The sequence below is a fragment of the Eptesicus fuscus genome, chromosome 3 (assembly GCF_027574615.1).
Source record: "Eptesicus fuscus isolate TK198812 chromosome 3, DD_ASM_mEF_20220401, whole genome shotgun sequence".
Taxonomy (NCBI): Eukaryota; Metazoa; Chordata; class Mammalia; order Chiroptera; family Vespertilionidae; genus Eptesicus; species Eptesicus fuscus.
Window position 1 is genome coordinate 31,050,001 of NC_072475.1, and position 18,268 is coordinate 31,068,268.

General features: G+C 41.1%; 1 protein-coding gene across 2 annotated transcripts in view; it reads left to right on the forward strand.

Annotated features, from left to right (window-relative positions):
* The window catches only part of PRKCI (protein kinase C iota), a 144,899-nt gene that overhangs the window by 88,002 nt on the left and 38,629 nt on the right, over nt 1-18,268 (forward strand). For both annotated transcript variants that reach the window (XM_054713717.1, XM_008142285.3), the window contains exons 2-4: nt 1,642-1,763; nt 13,714-13,803; nt 17,991-18,041. In XM_054713717.1, the coding sequence (XP_054569692.1) occupies nt 1,642-1,763; nt 13,714-13,803; nt 17,991-18,041 (263 nt within the window). The remainder of the gene's footprint in view (nt 1-1,641; nt 1,764-13,713; nt 13,804-17,990; nt 18,042-18,268) is intronic.

Genomic DNA, 18,268 nt, shown 5'->3' on the forward strand with positions numbered 1-18,268 from the left:
TCAATAAAATATATATATATATATATATAGATAGATAGATAGATAGATAGATAGATATAGATATAGATATATATAGATATATATATCTATAGATATATATATATATATCTATAGATATATATATAAAAGGCAATTCAATTTCTATGCTTGGCTCTCTGCTTACCTTTAATAGCCCTAAGACTGCAGTTTTAACTTTTTTTTTTTTTTGCAGATGACTGACATTTTTAATTTCTTGTTTCCTGCTCTATGCTCCAAATACTTATTCATAGTTCCTAACACTGTCATTTCCTTTGTTTCTTTGAAAATATTTACCAAGTAACCATTCTGTGTTAGGCATTATGTTGCCCACTAGGAATATAATGAGCTTACATTGTAGCTGGGGTAGGTGGTGGACTACAAACATTGGTTTATCTGTCTGGTGGTAGAAGAGGTAGCCAGGGCCAGTTCACAGAGGGCGTTGTAGACGCTAGGACTTTGGATTTTACTCTGCATAAGAGACAAAAGGCATTTGAAGAGTTTAAAACAGGAAGCACAGGAACTACATTAACTTTGTAAACCCTTAGAACAGAGTGTGACACATAGAGATGGTTATATAAGTGTTCCCTTAGAGTCATTCTGTCTGTTTAACTTACCTTTGGAAGGATGACTGGCTGACTACTATATGATTAAATCATAGGCTTCTCATGGCTCCTTGGAAGAAGCCCCAGGCTTCTGCTTAAAACACCTTTTTTTTAAATTTTATTTTTTCCATCACCATTTATTTCCTCTATGTCCTCTTCCACCTCCACCCACCCCTCCTATCCACAATCACCACAATGTTGTCCATGTCCATGAGTTCTCTCTCTTTTTTTTTCTTTTTTGCTCAATCTCTCCCTCACCCTTAAGCCCCCCTCCCCCAGCTGTCTGCCTGCTCTCTATCTATGAGTCTGTCTCTAGTTTGCTTGGTAGTTCATTTTGCTCATTAAATTCCACATATGAGTGAAATTATATGGTACTTATCTTTCTCTGACTGGCTTATTTCACTTAGCATAATGTTCTCCAGGCTCGTCCATAGTGTTGCAAAGGGTAAATTTTCTTCCTTTTTACACAGAGTTGTGTAAATGTACCACAGCTTTTTATTTTATTTTTTAATACGTTTTTATTGATTTCAGAAAGGAAGGGAAGGGGAGAGAGAGAGATAGAAACATCAATGATAAGAGAGAATCACTGATCGGCTGCCTCCTGCACGACCCCCAGTGGGGTCAAGCCTGCAACCTGGGCATGTGCCCTGACCAGAAATTGAACCGTGACCTCCTGGTTCATAGGTCCACACTCAACCACTGAGTACCACAGCTTTTTTATCCACTTATCTACTTTTTGTTACATTTTAAGTTTTATAATGAATGGCTGTTAGTTGGACTTATATATTAGTGCTTACACATTTATGTCTATTCTTACTTTTTTTAGTATCTTACCAATTTAATTTTTACTTTGGTTTCTTACCAATTTAATTTTTACTTTGCACAGATAGTTTACTGGAAGCAACACATATTGATGCACATACAAAACAGCTGAAGTCCATCAAATCGTCAGGCATTCAGTAATGTGTAGAGCATTATTCATTTTAATCATCGTCTAACTCGAAACTCCTTTATTTTTCAGGGATATCATGATAACACACTTTGAACCTTCCATCTCCTTCGAGGGCCTTTGCAATGAAGTTCGAGACATGTGTTCTTTTGACAATGAACAGCTTTTTACCATGAAATGGATCGATGAGGAAGGTGAGTAGTAAAGAGAGGACTGCAAGTGTAAGCATTTGATTTAGATACTATTCTTGTCATTTATTTTTAAAACATAATAAAAGTCCTTATTAATTTAAGGGGGCGAAGGTATACTACAAATTGATGCCATTCTTATTTTTCTGTAGGTATTTAAATTGAAAGACTACCAAAGAGTACCATCTTTGTTTTGCCCTTTTTATCCTAAAATAGAGGGAAATTAGTGTGACTTTTTTTCCAGCAATAAGATAAATATCTCATCAATAGTATTACATTTTACTTTAATTTTGAATTTGTATTGTCTTATATTTTAAGTGACTTTTAATAATTTGACAGTATTTTTTTTACTGTATATTACTCTAAAGAAAATGTTATTGAATAAAAGTGATTGTGACAAACATTATTTCAAAGACTGTGGCAGAAATGCCATACCTTAGTGACTTGTACTCAGAAAGCATTTATTGAGTATCTGTGTGTCAGGATAGTATTTTTCTATCCCCACACTCACAGTCTCAGGGGGAGACAGACATGTGAAGTGTGGTGAGTTAAACATGAATACATAGGGGCCTTGGAATACAAAGGAAGCAGCATCAACATATGCCTGAAGTCTCTGTGATGTTTGAGCTAAACTGTAACAAAGAGTAAAAGCTTTTGAAGTGGAGGAGGTAAGGGAAAAACCATATACAGTGAAGATATAAAAAGGCACAGAGGTAAGAACATGGTGTTTGGGGAAGAGCATTAATTCACTGTGTGGAAGTGGTGTGAGGTATGAACTTGAGCTAGATCCTTGCTACTCAAAGTGTGGTCTGCAGAACTTACTAGAAAGGGAATCTCAGGCTCCATTACAGACCACTGAATCAGAATCTTTATTTTAATAGGATCTACAGGTGAGTTGCATGAATTCCTAAAGGCTTTGCAAGCCACATTTGACTTTATTTTGCATGATGGAATGTCATTGAAGTGTAGTCAAAAGATCTTTCCCGGCTGGTGTGGCTCAGTGGTTGAGCATCAGCCTAGGAACCAGGAGGTCACGGGTTTGATTTCCCAGTCAGGGCATATGCCCGGGTTGCGGGCTCGAACCCTAGTGGCGGGTGTACAGGAGGCCAGCTGTTCAATGATTCTCTGTCATCATTGATGTTTCTATCTTTCTCTGCCTCTCCCTTCCTCTCTGAAATCAACAAACATATTTTAAAAAACTGATTTAGAGACAATTCATTTAGAGACAATTCAAAATATCTTATAGTACCCTTATATTTTGTATTATCTTTGCTTGGAGAATTCTGTTCCCAGATTGTCCCATGGCTTTTTCTTTCTTGTCATTCAGGTCTTAACTCAAAGGTCATGTCCTCCAAGAAGCCTTTTAGCCCTATTCACTTTGCATCTTATTTGTATGGTAGAATGTAAGCTCCATGAGAGCAGAGATCATGTTTCACTGTGGAATTCCAGTACTTAGGGTGGTACTCAGTAATAGTATACACATAAATTGTGACTTGTATGAAAGGTTAATATCAAGCCTTTCCATAGTGTAGTTTTATTATGGGAGATTTAAGCATTGGGAGTTGCGGTGTGTTCTGTTTTTTTCTTAACAGTGGCATATTTTAGGTAACAGATTCACATAGTAAATTCAGTTAATTATCTGATGAAATAGTCTTATCCTTTTATAATACAACTAGAGGCCCGGTGCACGGGGGGAAGCGAGAGGGGGGGTCCATCAGCCCGGCCTGCAACGAGGCCAGCGTCCCATGCCCTGGCTGGCCTCTGGCCAGAGGCCTGCCTGCCCTCCCTCCGCGGGCCGGGGCATGCGGGACACTGGGGCCCGTCACTGGGGCGATGCCGCCAGCGTCCAGCACCCCCACCTCTATGGGCGCCGCCATCTTTGTGACGAAGTGATGGTTAATTTGCATATTACCAATTTATTAGACAGGATTCATAGTTTTTCTCTCTAAATAGCTATTATGTGTCCTAATGTTCTAGGGGAAAACAAGAAAACTGTAACCTTTGCCTCATTCAAATAAAAAAGTTAAATTTTCCATTAAGGTTTGTTGATTCCCTTCTTGCCCTGGTTAATTTCTGATACCAATCTTTTCTTGATTGTAGGCACACAGAGCCAGTAGTAATTATTTTTGAGTTCCTTGCAATTATTTTTCAGTTGTAATTTTGTCACCTTTGTTTTTAGCCACATAGGCATTTAGGACATGCTTATCTGTAGAAAATGTTTTCTCTAGGATGTGTGGAAGACAGACCTATAATTTTATTTCTCTGCTTTATGAGAAACACTGTTCTAGAAGCTAAACTTTTAATTGTGGGGTTTTATATTAGAGTAAATAAAGATCATACGCTTACTTCATTCCTTTAAACAGATTTATGGCAACCACCCGTTTTCCTTGTGTTCAAAACCAGTTTTACTGATTTGTTTTGATGTACATGTGGAAAAACTGGTTTGTTTAATGGAACTAAAGACTTTAGAATGAATAGTAAAATTTTGTAATAATCATAGCTCCTTTTCTCAGACTGTGAGAGAGGGTGGAGCAGAGAATGATAAATGTGACTTTTTAATTCATCATTTTTGAACTGTGGCCATTTTTCCTTAAGGATAAATGCACTTTTTATATTTACAACCTAATAGTATTTTCTAACCTTCTAATTTCTTCAGGGTTTGATTACCTGGTTTAAATTTCACTATGTTTCTTTCTGTCCTTTCTCTTTTACTAGAAAGTAACCTTTGGACATTTTGTTTCTTATTGAAGTTTTTATTAAGGATATGGGGTCATAGGTTCAATTCTGGGTCAGGGCACCTGTGGGCTTGATCCCCAGCAGGGGGCATGCAGGATGTTGATGTTTCTCCCTTCCTCTCTCTCTAAAACCAATAAAAACATGATTTGTGCGAAGAAAAAGGTATCTCTGGGCATCCTCAGATCCCCAGAAGTAGTTGCTATAAACAAATTGATGATGTACTTTTTTTTTCTTTTTTACAAAAAGACTGATATTGTACAAGCTATAATTTAATGTGCTTTTTTACTTAACGTCTTGTGGCTATTTTTTCATATTAGTTGCATGGAGATTTATCTTGTTCCTCTTAAAATGTTGTGTGGTATTATAACATGGTTGTACCCCAATTTATTTAACTAGTTCCCTTTTGATGGGTATTTGGATTATTTGTAAATTCATTATAAAAAATATTGGTGCAAAGAATATGTGTGTGCATAAATTTTTGGGGGGCACCTGTACTGTATTATCTCTAGGGTAAATTCCCTGAAATGGAATGTGTCCTTGACGATAGATGGTACTAAATTAACTACCAAAAATATTGTACCTTTGTTATACTTTCACCAATAGCATATGTGAATGCTTTTTCTTTTTTTTATACCCTGTAAAAGACTATGTGAGGGGAAAAATTTAAAATGATTTGCAGAGAGAGTGGGAGAGGATATTATTTGGATATAGCTGTTTATATTCATGTCCTATTGGTTTAGATAAGTTAGATTCATGGAAATTTAAAATGAATATAAGCATTTTTTGGCATAAAAGTTTGGAGTTCTTCTGAATTCTGAGGGAGCTTAAACTTCTTCCTGGCTTGTATTATAAAACTCATGTGTTATTAGGGGAGAAAATTGAGTGCCAAGGTATAACAAAACCAAACTTAAGATAATAAGGAACATACTTCTTTTATGTGATATTTTCCAAGCATCTTTAGTCTGGTGTAATTTTAGCTAGTGTGCTGAGAACTAAAATAGCAAATCGTTCTTCAGACATTTTCTTTATCACCCCACACTATATACTAACTTTGGCAATCATGTCAGTGAGGAAAACTTTTTGACTGAATGTCTAGTTATTCTTACTTCAATTACTTTGATAGCAGTATTATGGCTTCAAACCTGGTAATTAAAAAATGAAATCAATATCAATAAGAAAAAGCATCTAAGTACCCTTGAGCAGATCTCTTTGTAACTCTTATTTTCCTCCTGCTTCCTTTAACATTTCTTGTAGTGGAGGCTTCCTGGTGATGAATTCTTTCAGCTTTTCATGTCTTTATTTCATATTTTTTAAAAATGGCTTTATTGGGTGGTGGGCACACAATGCAACATCAGGATGATATATCATAGAATTGTATAACCTATATATATTTTTTTCCTTTTAATATTTATCTTTATTGTCAAGAGTATTACAGATGTCTTCCCTTTTCTCCAGTTGTTCCTTTTATTAGCCAATGTGACCCCAATAAATTTAATTAAAAATAAAATGGCTTTATTGAGGTATAATTGACATACAACAAACTATATGTTTAAAAGTATACGATTTGAACCTGGCTGGTGTGGTTCAGTGGTTGAGCACCAACTCATGAACCAGGAGGTCATGGTTCAATTCCTGGTCAGGGCACATGCCCGGATTGTGGGCTCAATCCCTAGTAAGGGGGCATGCAGGAGGCAGCTGATTGATGATTCTCTCTCATCATTAATGTTTCTATTTCTCCCTTTCCCTTCCTCTCTCTGAAATCAATAAAAACATATTTTTGAAAAAAAAAAAGTATAAAATTTGATGAGTTTTAATACCCAGAAAATCATCACCACAAGCAAGATATGGAACATATCCATTACCCTCAAAAGTTTCCTTGGGCTTTGAAATTCCTCACTCCTGCCCCTCCATCCCAGGCAACTACTGATCTGCTTTCTATTGCTATAGATTAGTTTGCATTTTCTAGAGTTTTATAGGAATGAAATCATACAGCATGTCTGATTTTTGGGTGAGGGGGTTGGTCTGGCTTCTTTCACTCAGCATAAGTATTAATGTATTAGGGTTGTGTGTATTAGTTTACTTCTTTTTATTGCTGAGTAGTATTTCATCATCTTGATGTACCACAATTTATTTATCCATTCTTCTGTTGATGGACATTGAAGTTGTTTCCAGTTTTGGGCTATCCTATCTAATAAAAGAGTAATATGCAGATTGACCATCACTCCAACACACAAGATGGCTGCCCCCATGTGGTCAAAGATCCTGCCCCCATGTGGACACAAGATGGCCAGCAGGGGAGGGCAGTTGGGAGGAACCAGGCCTGCAAGGGAGGGCAGTTGTGGGCGATCAGGCAAGCAGGGGAGGGCAGTTAGGGGTGACCAGGCCAGCAGAGGAGGGAAGTTGGGGGCAAACAGGCTGGCAGGGGAGCAGTTAGACATCAATTAGGCTGGCATGGGAGTGGTTAGGGAGTGATCAGGCTGGCAGGCAGAAGCAGTTAGGGGCAATCAGGAAGGCAGGCAGGCGAGCAGTTGGGAGCCAGCAGTCCTGGGTTGTGAGAGGGATGTCCAACTGCCCGTTTAGGCCTGATCCCACTGGGCAATTGGACATCCCTCGAGGGGTCCCAGATTGGAGAGGGTGCAGGCTGGGCTGAGGGACACCCCCCCACCCCCGTGCACAAATTTCGTGCACCGGGCCTCTAGATACAAATAAAAGTGTTTTGGCAATCATTTACAAGTTTTTGTATGGATATATGTTTTATGTTATATGCTAGGTATATATGCTTGTTTTTTTATAAAATAGGAAAAGACATTTTTGAAAAAGAGATGAGGTAGGGTATTGCACTGCAGGCACATTCCCAGGCAGATGGCTTTTAGAAAGGAGCTTATGTGAAAGTTAAGGATCTGGACATCAATACCTTTTAAAAACTGTTTATGTCTGGTAGTCCCTGGAAAGTCTTCCTGCACTCCCAGGCATAGCACACCCCATGCAGAAGACAGCTGGCTTAGAAAAGTCCCCAAGTACTGCTCTTAGTTCTGGCCTCTGCAAAAGGATCAGACTAAGGCCCACCTGGGAGAAACCCTTTGCAGTAGTGGGGTGGGGCTGAGTTGAGAGGTGAGGCAAGAGAGGCTATAGGAGCCTGATAGGGCACTGGTGCTCCCAGACTGCAGCTTATGCTCTGGTTTTTGGGAAAGTCTGTCCTTGTTAGCATCCCATCTCCAGTTGCATTGTATTCCTTCCCAAACTCTTCTCTCACTCATCCCTTCATCCTAGGCAACCGCTGATATGCTTTCTGTTTATAAATAACTAAGTATAGTGTTTTATGTGCTTTTAAATTAATATAAATGCCATTATTCAGCACATAATTCTGAAACTTCCCTTTCTCCACTGGGCATTATCTCTTGAGTTTCATTCTTGTGGAAGGAGAACAATTATATTCCCTTTTAAGAATTCTTTTTTTTTTTATTGTGGCAAAATATACATAACATAAAATTTACCATTTGAACCTTTTTTAAATGTACAAATCAGTGTCATTAAGCACATTTACATTGTTATGCAACCATCCTCACTACCTATTTCCAAAACTTATTCATTATCCAAACAAAACTCTACCCATAAAACAATAACTCCTCTTCCCTTATCATCTAGCTCCTGGTAACCTCTCCTATATTTATTGTCTCTATGAATTTCTCTCTATGAATTTGTCTCTAGGTCATCTTTGATTTTGAAAGATAATTTTCCCTGGTAAATAATTTTAGGTTGACTATTTTTTTTTCCATTCTTTACATTATCTTCTAGCTTGCATTGCTTCTGATGCAAAATCTGCTGTCAACATTATCTTTGTTCATCTGAATGTAATGTGTCTCATTGGCTGCTTTAAATTTTTTTCTGTTTATCACTGGTTTTAAGCAATTTGATAACGATGGACCTTACTTTAGTGTTCTTCGTGTTTCTTGTCTTGAGATTCGTTGAGCTTCTTGGATCCATGGGTTTATACTTTTTATCAAATTTGGAAAAATTTTGGCCATTATCTCTTCAAAAATTTTTTTTCTATCATCACACCTCTCCTTCATAGACTCCAGTTGTGTGTGTATTAGGCCTCTTGAAATTATCATAAAGCTCAGTAATGCTCTGTTAATTTTTTCAGTCTTTTTCTCTGCATTTCATTTTGGATACTGTTAATGTTGTGAATTGAAGTTCATTAATCTTTCTCTGCCATGTCTAATCTGCCATTAAGCCTACCTGATATATTTTTTTATTTCAGACATAGTTTTTCTAGATGTTCAGTTGGGTCTATTAAAATAGGTTCCAACTTTGCTTAACATGCTGAATACCTCTAGCTTCTTGAAAATGTTGGATATAATTATAATAACTCTTTAATGTCCATGTCTCCAATTTCTTTGCCAATGATTTGTTATGTGTCAATTCGGAGTCAGTTTCAATTGATCGATTTTTCTCCTGTTAAGGGTCATTTTCCTGCCTCTTCACATGCCTGGTTATTATAATATTTATTAAATTCTGGACAGTGTGACTTTTGTCTTATTGGATGTTGAATATCTTTGTATTCTTATAAATATTTTTGAGCTTTGTTCTGGAATGCATTTAAGTTACTTGGGAACAGTTAATTCTTTGGTGCTTAATTTCCAATATCTTGAACCATTTGAAAATTTATTTTGTATAGTTTTTTGTTGTTGTTTTATGTGGAGGGTTAAATCCAGTTCCTATTACCCCATCTTCTCCAGAAGTGGAAGTTGAGGATGGGCAGCTTGGTAGGATAGCATGTGCGTCTGTAACCACTAATTTCCAGCTCCCAGAAAAAAAGAAGTAAGAAGCCAGAAATCCGTTAGTGTTGTGATAGGGCCCAGTGTTGAAGGGATTACCACCTAAGCACCATAGCATTCTTGGGAAGTTTTTACAAATCTATATTTTAAGTAGGGACACTGGGTTCTGAACACTATCTACCATGTCCAGAGGCAGTGGGGAGATCCTGGTGGGAACAGACAGTGAGTCCGTCAGTCTGTGGCAGACTCAAATATCGGGGAGAGGAGTGCAGTGGTGCCAACTTTGGTTTTAGGCTATATTGATTCTTTTAACTGTGGGGCACTGAATTCATTTATATATATATAAAACTAGTGTTATAAATGCATCAGGTTATCTCATAAATAATTGGCTCTTGCAGATTTACCAAACAGTTTGAGGTCCAGTGCTCTAATTTGCTTCTTTCTTTTTATAGTTGAGAAGAAAATATAGATTTACTGAAAAAAATACCAGTTCTGCTGGATAATATACAGATTTCACTATCTTGAAATTTGTTTAATTAAGCAGATCTCACTCTGGGTCTATGGCCATTTTAGGATGTAAATTCAGATTTTAGTAATAGAGTGGACTTTAAGAAATAACTTTTCCTTTCATCTTTGCTTCATGGTGACTCTCTATGGAATGTTTTGCTTCTGAGTAATGTGTCCTGCTTTATCAGGCATTAAATAGTTGGTCTCAAAAGGTAATACTTGAACCAAAGATATCCAGTCCAACAAAAATAAAATAGATTTGAATATACGTAATGTCAGCTATTAACTCTTATTTTCTCACTTCCTTGTGGTTATTCAAAAATATTAGCCTCTAAGTGCACATTGAAAGTGGGTACTTGGCCTGACCTAGGTTTCATCCAACAGCAAGTAGACACTGGTTTGGCAAAAAGACAATGTCTAGCAAAAAAGGAAAAATTGATTTTTAAAAATATGTTTATAATGATGCTTTTAACAATAGTAAAATCCATTTATGGCTTTTGATCAAAGTGCAATAATAAAAGCCACACCTATAATGGATCAAGCACACTATGAGTCATTTTAAATATATGGTCTTTAGTTTTCCCATCATACTTGCAATATAGATAATAGCCCTCTTTTTATATAGGAGAAAATTGAAACTCAAAGAAGTAATTTTGCTGTAGTTGCACAGAGAGACTGGATACAGAGCATGGGAGAGAGCCTGGATGCGAAGTACTGTAGGACACGTCTTTGAGAGATTTTTGATGCTTCTTGAGTGGGAGAGAGATTTGTGAGAGGGAGACTCCAACATGCCTTTGCTTTCCTGAGAAGAGCTAGTGGAAGGAAAGCCAAAATAAAAATGGAACTAAGGAAAACTAATCCTATATAATAAAAGGGTAATATGCAAATTGACCCTAATGGGGGAACGAGTGGTGCTGTGACGTGCACTGACCACCAGGGTACAGATGCTCAACACAGGAGCTGCCCCCTGGTGGTCAGTGCACTCCCACAGGGGGAGCTCTGCTCAGCCACAAACTGGGCTGATGGCTGCGAGCACAGTGGTGGTGGCGGGCACCTCTCCCGCCTCTGGGGCAGTACTAAGGATGTCTGACTGCAGCTTAGGCCCGCTCTCCACAGGGAGCAGGCCTAAGCCATCAGGTGGCCATCTCCCGAGGGCTCCTGGACTGCCAGAGGGATGTCTGACTGTCAGCTTAGGCCCAGTCCCCCAGGGAGTGGGCCTAAGCTAGCAGGTGGACATCCCCTGAGGGATCCTGGCCTGCGAGAGGGCACAGGCCAGGCTGAGGGACTCCCCCCACCCCTGAGTGCACAAATTTTTGTGCACCGGGCCTCTAGTGGGATAATACCCAGAGAAGATAGAAGGAAGTAGGGATTCATTGGCCAAGTTAGAGAACAGGACAGGCATACTCATAACAGGACAGGAGATGACTTCATTTTTCTCTATCAAGTACTAGACCAAATTTTCTGCTGAGAGTGATTGAGGTTTGGATGGGCTTGGTGGCATGTAGTATGTGTTAACACTTGGTGTAACCACAGGAATGAGCAAAAGAATGGCAACGTTGAGAACCCAGCTCAGGCCCCAAATATGTTCAGAATGACTTTTTCATCGAGGAATGCCATCTTATGAGGAGATGTGTCATCTCATTGATTGCCAGGGATGACTCAGTTTTTTTGGCTGGTTGATCAAGGGAGGTGTTTCTTCCTTCCCCTCTCTGTGTGTAAGTTTACTGAAATATATATTTACATTTAAAAGCTCAAATAGGACTGCTCTTCAGTCCAGAGTACTTTATTAGCCACACTTCCTTTCTGTGAGTCTCTTGAGCAGGCTCTCAGGTGAAGGAAGAATTTGACAAAATGATTACATGGAGACCTCAATGGAACTACTTTCACTTCCTCTTTTAAAGAAACAGGTGACAGAAAGCTTGTCCCTGCCTATTGGTCATATGGCAGTGACAATCTAAAATGTGATCAGTGGTAGATTCTGTTTCTACATTTTGAATATGTACATTATTGAGAATTAAATAGTTTTATCTGTATAAAATTTGGTGTCTATGAACCTCGAGTATGTTGTGGAAATAGAAATGGAAATATATTAACTACTTTAGAGAACAGAATTATCTAAATATGTAAAGACTAGAGGCCTGTTGCATGAAGAGATTCGTGTAATAGGCCTTCCTTCCCTTGGCTTCCAGCACCGGTTTTCCTCCAGCACCCGGGACTCAGGCCTTCGCTCTGGCCAGAGTCTGCCATCTTCGTCTTCGCTGCAGACTCCGGCCAGAGTCTGCCGTCTGCCATCTTCGTCTTCGCTGCAGACTCCGGAGTAGATCCCTTCAGCCCCCCACCCTCCCTCTCCGCTCCTGTAGATCCCTTCGCCCCCCGCCCTCCCTCTCATAGCAGGCCCCACCTGGCCACTCCGCATCTGGAGTAGCTGGGCGGCGGCCATTTTTGGCCTTCTAATTTGCATACTCACTCTGATCGGCTGTGGGCATAGCGGAGGTATGGTCAATTTACATGTTTGTCTATTATTAGGTAAGACTAGAGGCCCAGTGCACAAAATTTGTGCATGGGGGGGATGTCCCTCAGCCCAGCCTGCATCTTCTCCAATCTGAGACCCCTCGAGGGATGTCCCGGTGGGATATCCCTTGGGCAGTCGGACATCCTTCTCACAATCCAGGACTGCTGGCTCCCAACTGCTCGCCTGCCTGCCTTCCTGATTGCCCCTAACCGCTTCTGCCTGCCAGCCTGATCACCCCCTAACCACTCCCCTGCCAGCCTGATTGATGCCTAACTGCTCCCCTGCCAGCCTGTTTGCCCCTAACTGCCCTCCCTTCAGGCCTGGTCCCCCCTAACTGCCCTCCCCTGCAGGCCTGGTCACCCCTAACTGCCCTCCCCTGCAGGCCTGGTCCCCCCCAACTGCTCTCCCCTGCAGGCTTGATCGCCCCCAACTGCCCTCCCTTGCAGGCCTGTTCCTTCTCAACTGCCCTCCCCTGCTGGACTGATCGCCCATAACTGCCCTCTCTTGCAGGCCTGGTCCCTCCCAACTGCCCTCCCCTGCTGGCCATCTTGTGGTGTCCACATGGGGGCAGGATCTTTGACCACATGGGGGCAGCCATCTTGTGTGTTGGAGTGATGATCAATCTGCATATTACTCTTTTATTAGATAGGATAAAGGCCTGGTGAATGGGTGGGGGCCAGCTGGTTTGCCCTGAAGGGTGTCCCAGATCAGGGTGGAGGTTCGCTTGGGGCGTGGGGTGGCCTGGGCAAGGGGCCTGTGGTGGTTTGCAGGCCGGCCATGCCCCCCGGCGACCCAAGCGGAGGCCCTGGTATCTGGGGTTTATTTATCTTCTACAGTTGAAACTTTGTAGCCTGGAGCAGAGCCAAGCCTTCTGCTTCCTCCGTGGTGGCAGCCATTTCTGTTGGGATTTATATATCTTCTATAATTGAAACTTTGTAGCCTGGATGGAGGCCTAGGCCGGCCAGGGCTGCAGAAGCTTAGCTTCCTCCATTGCCGGGGGCAACCCTAGCCTCCTGCTCTTCCAGCTCCATGGCTGCCGCTATTTCTGTTTGGGTCTATAATTGAAACTTTGTAGCATTGAGTGGAGGCCTAGGCCGGCAAGAGCAGGTGGAAAGCTTGGCTTCCTCCATCGCCGAGGAAACCCAAGCCTCCCTCCTGCTCTCTGTGGCTGCAGCCATCTTGGTTGGGTTTATTTGCGTATTTGCTCCTGATTGGCTTGTGGGCGAGGCTTGTGGGTGTATCGGAGGTATGGTCAATTTGCATATTACTCTTTTCTTAGATAGGATTTGTCCTTGTCAAATATTTCTCTCTGTATGTATGTCGTTTTTTTCCCTCAAGACTTTATGTAACAGAAACTGTTTTCTAATCATCACATTTAGAGGATTTAAAAAGTGAGTTTACCTTTATTTTTTATATTTTGCAGGAGACCCGTGTACAGTATCATCTCAGTTGGAGTTAGAAGAAGCCTTTAGGCTTTATGAGCTAAACAAGGATTCTGAACTCTTGATTCATGGTAAAGGGGTGTCATTTCTTATTCTTCTAGAGCAATATTAAAAAAAAACACCACCAAGCCTATATTCTTGACCAAATTAAAACAAAATACTGATGTCATTTTCTTAATCTCTATTGCTCATCATTATATAATTACTAGAGGCCCAGTGCATGATTAAATCATGCATGTGTAGGGTCCCCTAGGCCTAACCTGCCATCCAGGCCATAACCACTGCCCCGCAAAGCCTAGCACGCTCCGCGGACACTGCTAGCAGCCTGCTCCCCGCTTTTGATGGCAGGGGGTCTGCTGGTGCTGGAGCGGACACACAGCTCCCCACTTTTGATCGCGGGGGAGCTGGCTGGAGTGATGGTAATTTACATATTACCCTTTTATTATGTAGGATTCTTAGTAGTTTCTCAATTGCTAGAGAAGACAACATCAGTCAGCTTTTTTTAATCTTGAGAAATTTGTTATTTATGTATGCCTCCTTGGATATTAAAATTCAGTGTTTCACAACAAAGTGTAGCATAGAACTTGCAGTTTTTAATTTATGCAAACAATGATCTCTAAAGGTAAGGTATCTTCAATGTCCTTTCTTTTGTCTAAGGGTTAACGATGAGACTATTTATAGTTATTGCATAGTTAAAAGTCAGCAAAGCTGAGAGGTGGGTAGTGGTGTAGAAGAAGCCTAAACTCGGCGAGCATGTAACTGGTACAATATAGACCTGGGATGTAAATCTAGATATTCTGATTCCAGATCTGTATTCTTTTTTTCTTTTTCTTTTTGTTTTAAATATATGTTTATTGAGAGAGGAAGGGAGAGAGAAGGGATACAGAGATAGAAACATCCATGAGAGAGGAACATCATCGATTGGCTGCCATGTGGGGATTGAGCCCGCAACCTGGGCATGTGCCCTGACCAGGAATTGAACTGGCAACCTCTTGGTTCCTGGGTCGATGCTCAACCGCTGAGCCACACTGGCCAGGCCAGATCTGTTTTCTTTTCATTCTCCCATGCTATCTCTCAATTTTTTATCTCATGTAGAAACCACTTAATGTATTGCATTTACTTGCAATACATTGGCAGTTTTTTATTTCTTTTTTTTTTTTAATATATTTTATTGATTTTTTACAGAGAGGAAGAGAGAGGGATAGAGAGTTAGAAACATCGATGAGAGAGAATCATCGATCAGCTGCCTCTTGCACACCCCCTACTGGGGATGTGCCCGCAACCAAGGTACATGCCCTTGACCGGAATCGAACCTGGGACCCTTGAGTCCGCAGGCCGACGCTCTATCCACTGAGCCAAACCGGTTTCAGCCATTGGCAGTTTTTTATGGAACATTTTGGGGAGCTTTAGGAGACCTAGGAAACTCTTTAAAACTTGAAGCAGATATAAATCTCCCCTAAGTATAATGAATCATTTCACTTCTTTGTTGTAATTCCCTTATACTTTTCTATACAGTATGTTTTTTGACAAATAGTAGTTTGACTTTTTTCTACTGTTAGAATTTGACATAGTGACTCCTAAGGGCTACATAATCTAATTTGTTGAGATCCTTGCATAACTTTATAAGTCTTCCGTTTTGAGAGTCGTCTCTTTTTAGAATAAAACTACAATGAATGTTTAAAGAAATGATTGGTCAATAGTATTAAACAGTTTATTTTAAGTTTTAATACTGTATCACAGATCTATTTTCAGAAATTAGTTTATATTTTGACTTTTAAAAATATATAAGGAACTGCCCTTCTCATACTCTGTGCTCTCTATTAAACCTACTAGAGGCTCAGTGCACGGATTCGTGCACCATTGGGGTCCTTCGGCCTGGCTGTGCAGGGACCACGGGAGGGCTCCAGGGTATGTCTGGCCCGTCTCGCCCAGTCCCAATCAGCTGGACCCCAGCAGCAAGCTAACCTACTGGTTGGAGCTCTGCCCCTGGTGGTCAGTGCACATCATTGTGAATGATCGAATAGTCGAACAGTCGGACACGTAGCACATTAGGCTTTTATATATTAGACTAGAGGCCTGGTGCATGAAATTCGTGCACTGGGGGGCCCCTCAGCCCGGCCTGCATCCTCACAGTCCAGGACCCCTTGGGGGATGTTTGTCTGCCGGCTTACAAGGGGATCAGGCCTAAGCTGGCAGTCGGACATCCCTCTTGCAGTCTGGGACCCCTCGCTCCTTATTGCCTGCCTGCTCACTCCTTATCGCTCAGCTTGCTGCTCCTTAGCGCTGCCATGGAGGCGGAAGAGGCTCCCGTCACCACTGCTACGCTCGCCAGCTGTAAGCCCGGCTTCTGGCTAAGTGGAGCTCCCCCTGTGGGAGCGCACTAACCACCAGGGGGCAGCTCCTGCATTGAGTGTCTGCCCCCTGTTGGTCAGTGTGCATTATAGTGACTGGTCGTTCTAGTTGTTCTGCCGTAACGGCTGCTTAGGCTTTTATTTTATAGTCTAGAGGCCTGGTGCACGAAATTCAGCCTGACCTGCATCCTCTGCAATCTGGGAGCCCTCAGCGGATGTCCTACTGATGGCTTAGGTCTGCTCCCCACGAAGCCTAATCCACAGTCTGGTCTCCCTCTGCAGGAGGCGACCGGGCTGATCAGGGGAAGGCGCTGCCCCCATCACATCGCTGCTGCTGCCACTGCCAGCCGCTGCAGCTGCCAAGGTGTTTTCATCAACACAGACTCCAGTCCCTTCACCATGAAAAAATGACAACATTCTATAGGCATTTTCAAGATGTCTCTTTCATAGAATATGACAGTTCTTTCTTTTTTTTTTATCCTCACATGAGGATATTTTCCATTGATTTTTAGAGAGCGTGGAAGAGAGAGGGAAAGACAGAGAGAAACATCAATGTGAGAGGGACACTTCGATTGGTTGCCTCCTGCATGAGCCCTGACCTGGGCCCCAGCCAGGGAGGAACCTGCAACCTAGGTACATGCGCAGGATATGACATTTCTTAACCCCTCCAGCAGCGGACCTTTGTTTTTTCCTTCAGTAGTGAGGTGGAAAAACCCTAGATCACCTTCTTGGATTCTTATTATGCAAGCGACCAAGAACACTGCGAGTGGCATACCAGGAGCTGAACCAATGAGCGGTCAGAAAAGGTGTTTCCTCTGCAGTTCATGCACAGAGGCTCCCTGCTCCCTGCTCTTTGCCTGCTCGCCGTGGCTGCACCCCGGCAGGCAGGCCCGCCTTGCTCCTCGCTCTCTGCAGGCCCTGATCTGCCCTGCTGCATGCGCAGCCTCCTCCTGAGCTGGTCATGACTGTTATGGCTTCCTGGCTAATTTGCATATTACCTCTTTATATATATAGATGGAACTTAGGCTTTTATTATATAGATGGAACTACCTGACAGTCAATGTGCCCCCCTGAAGGGTCCCAGATTGCAAGAGGGCTCAGGCTAGGCTGAGGGATCCCACTGGGAGGGCTCCAAGGCGTGTCTGGCCCATCTCTCTCAGTCCCGATTGGCCAGACCCCAGCAGCAAGTTAGCCTACCAGTCGGAGTGTCTGCCCCCTGGTGGTCAGTGCACGTCATAGGGAGTGGTTGAGTGTCCTTAGCGTGTCATTAGCATATTATGCTTTGATTGGTTGAATGGACGACCGGACATAGCATATTAGGCTTTTATTGTATAGGATTCTTTTGTACATCACAGACCACAAAATAGTTGGTTAAATGTTCATGTAATATTTCTTATATTCCATCTATATAAAAAATGATCTGAGTTAGCTTGTTTATAAATACATAGTTTCTAACATAAAACTTACATTTTTGGATTTGGGTACTGTTTCTGGTGTTAATTTATTCCTAAGTTAGTATACATCTTTTAAAAACTAATGGTTTATGTTCATATTTGTCTACATTTTTATAATTTAATTCTTCATTGTAGTAAACTTGTCACTACAACAAGGATTTAAAGGAATAGTAGTTAATGATTTATCTAAAGCCAAAAAAAAAAAAAAATCAATGATGTAACAGTGACTGGAATGAGTTTCTAATCCATTGTTTATGGATGGTCACTTTCATTGAAACTATTTTTTAGATACCCTTGGTAAAGTAGATCTCTTTAAACAAATAATGCTGACTATATGCTAAGTATCTGTGTCAAGAGAGGATCAGGTTGAAATTTCGGTCAATTTTTTTGATATCTGAATTTAAAATTCTATGTAATTTGTATATTTTAAATTTGTTGTATTATTTTTTTCAGTATTTCCTTGTGTACCTGAACGTCCTGGAATGCCCTGTCCAGGAGAAGATAGTGAGTGTTTATATACTTCATACCATTGAATAATGTTTTTTATGACACAATGGCACAAGTGAAAGGAAATCAGAAATAGAACTTTTAATTCCTTTGGTTTCTTTTCCATTCTTTAGTCTAATTTAGGATATATTAGGAACTGCCTAAATTCTACTTTGCCAGATCAAAATAAGGCAGTTCTTAGTTATAACTTACTGACATAATTATCTATTCTGCATTTGAAAGGA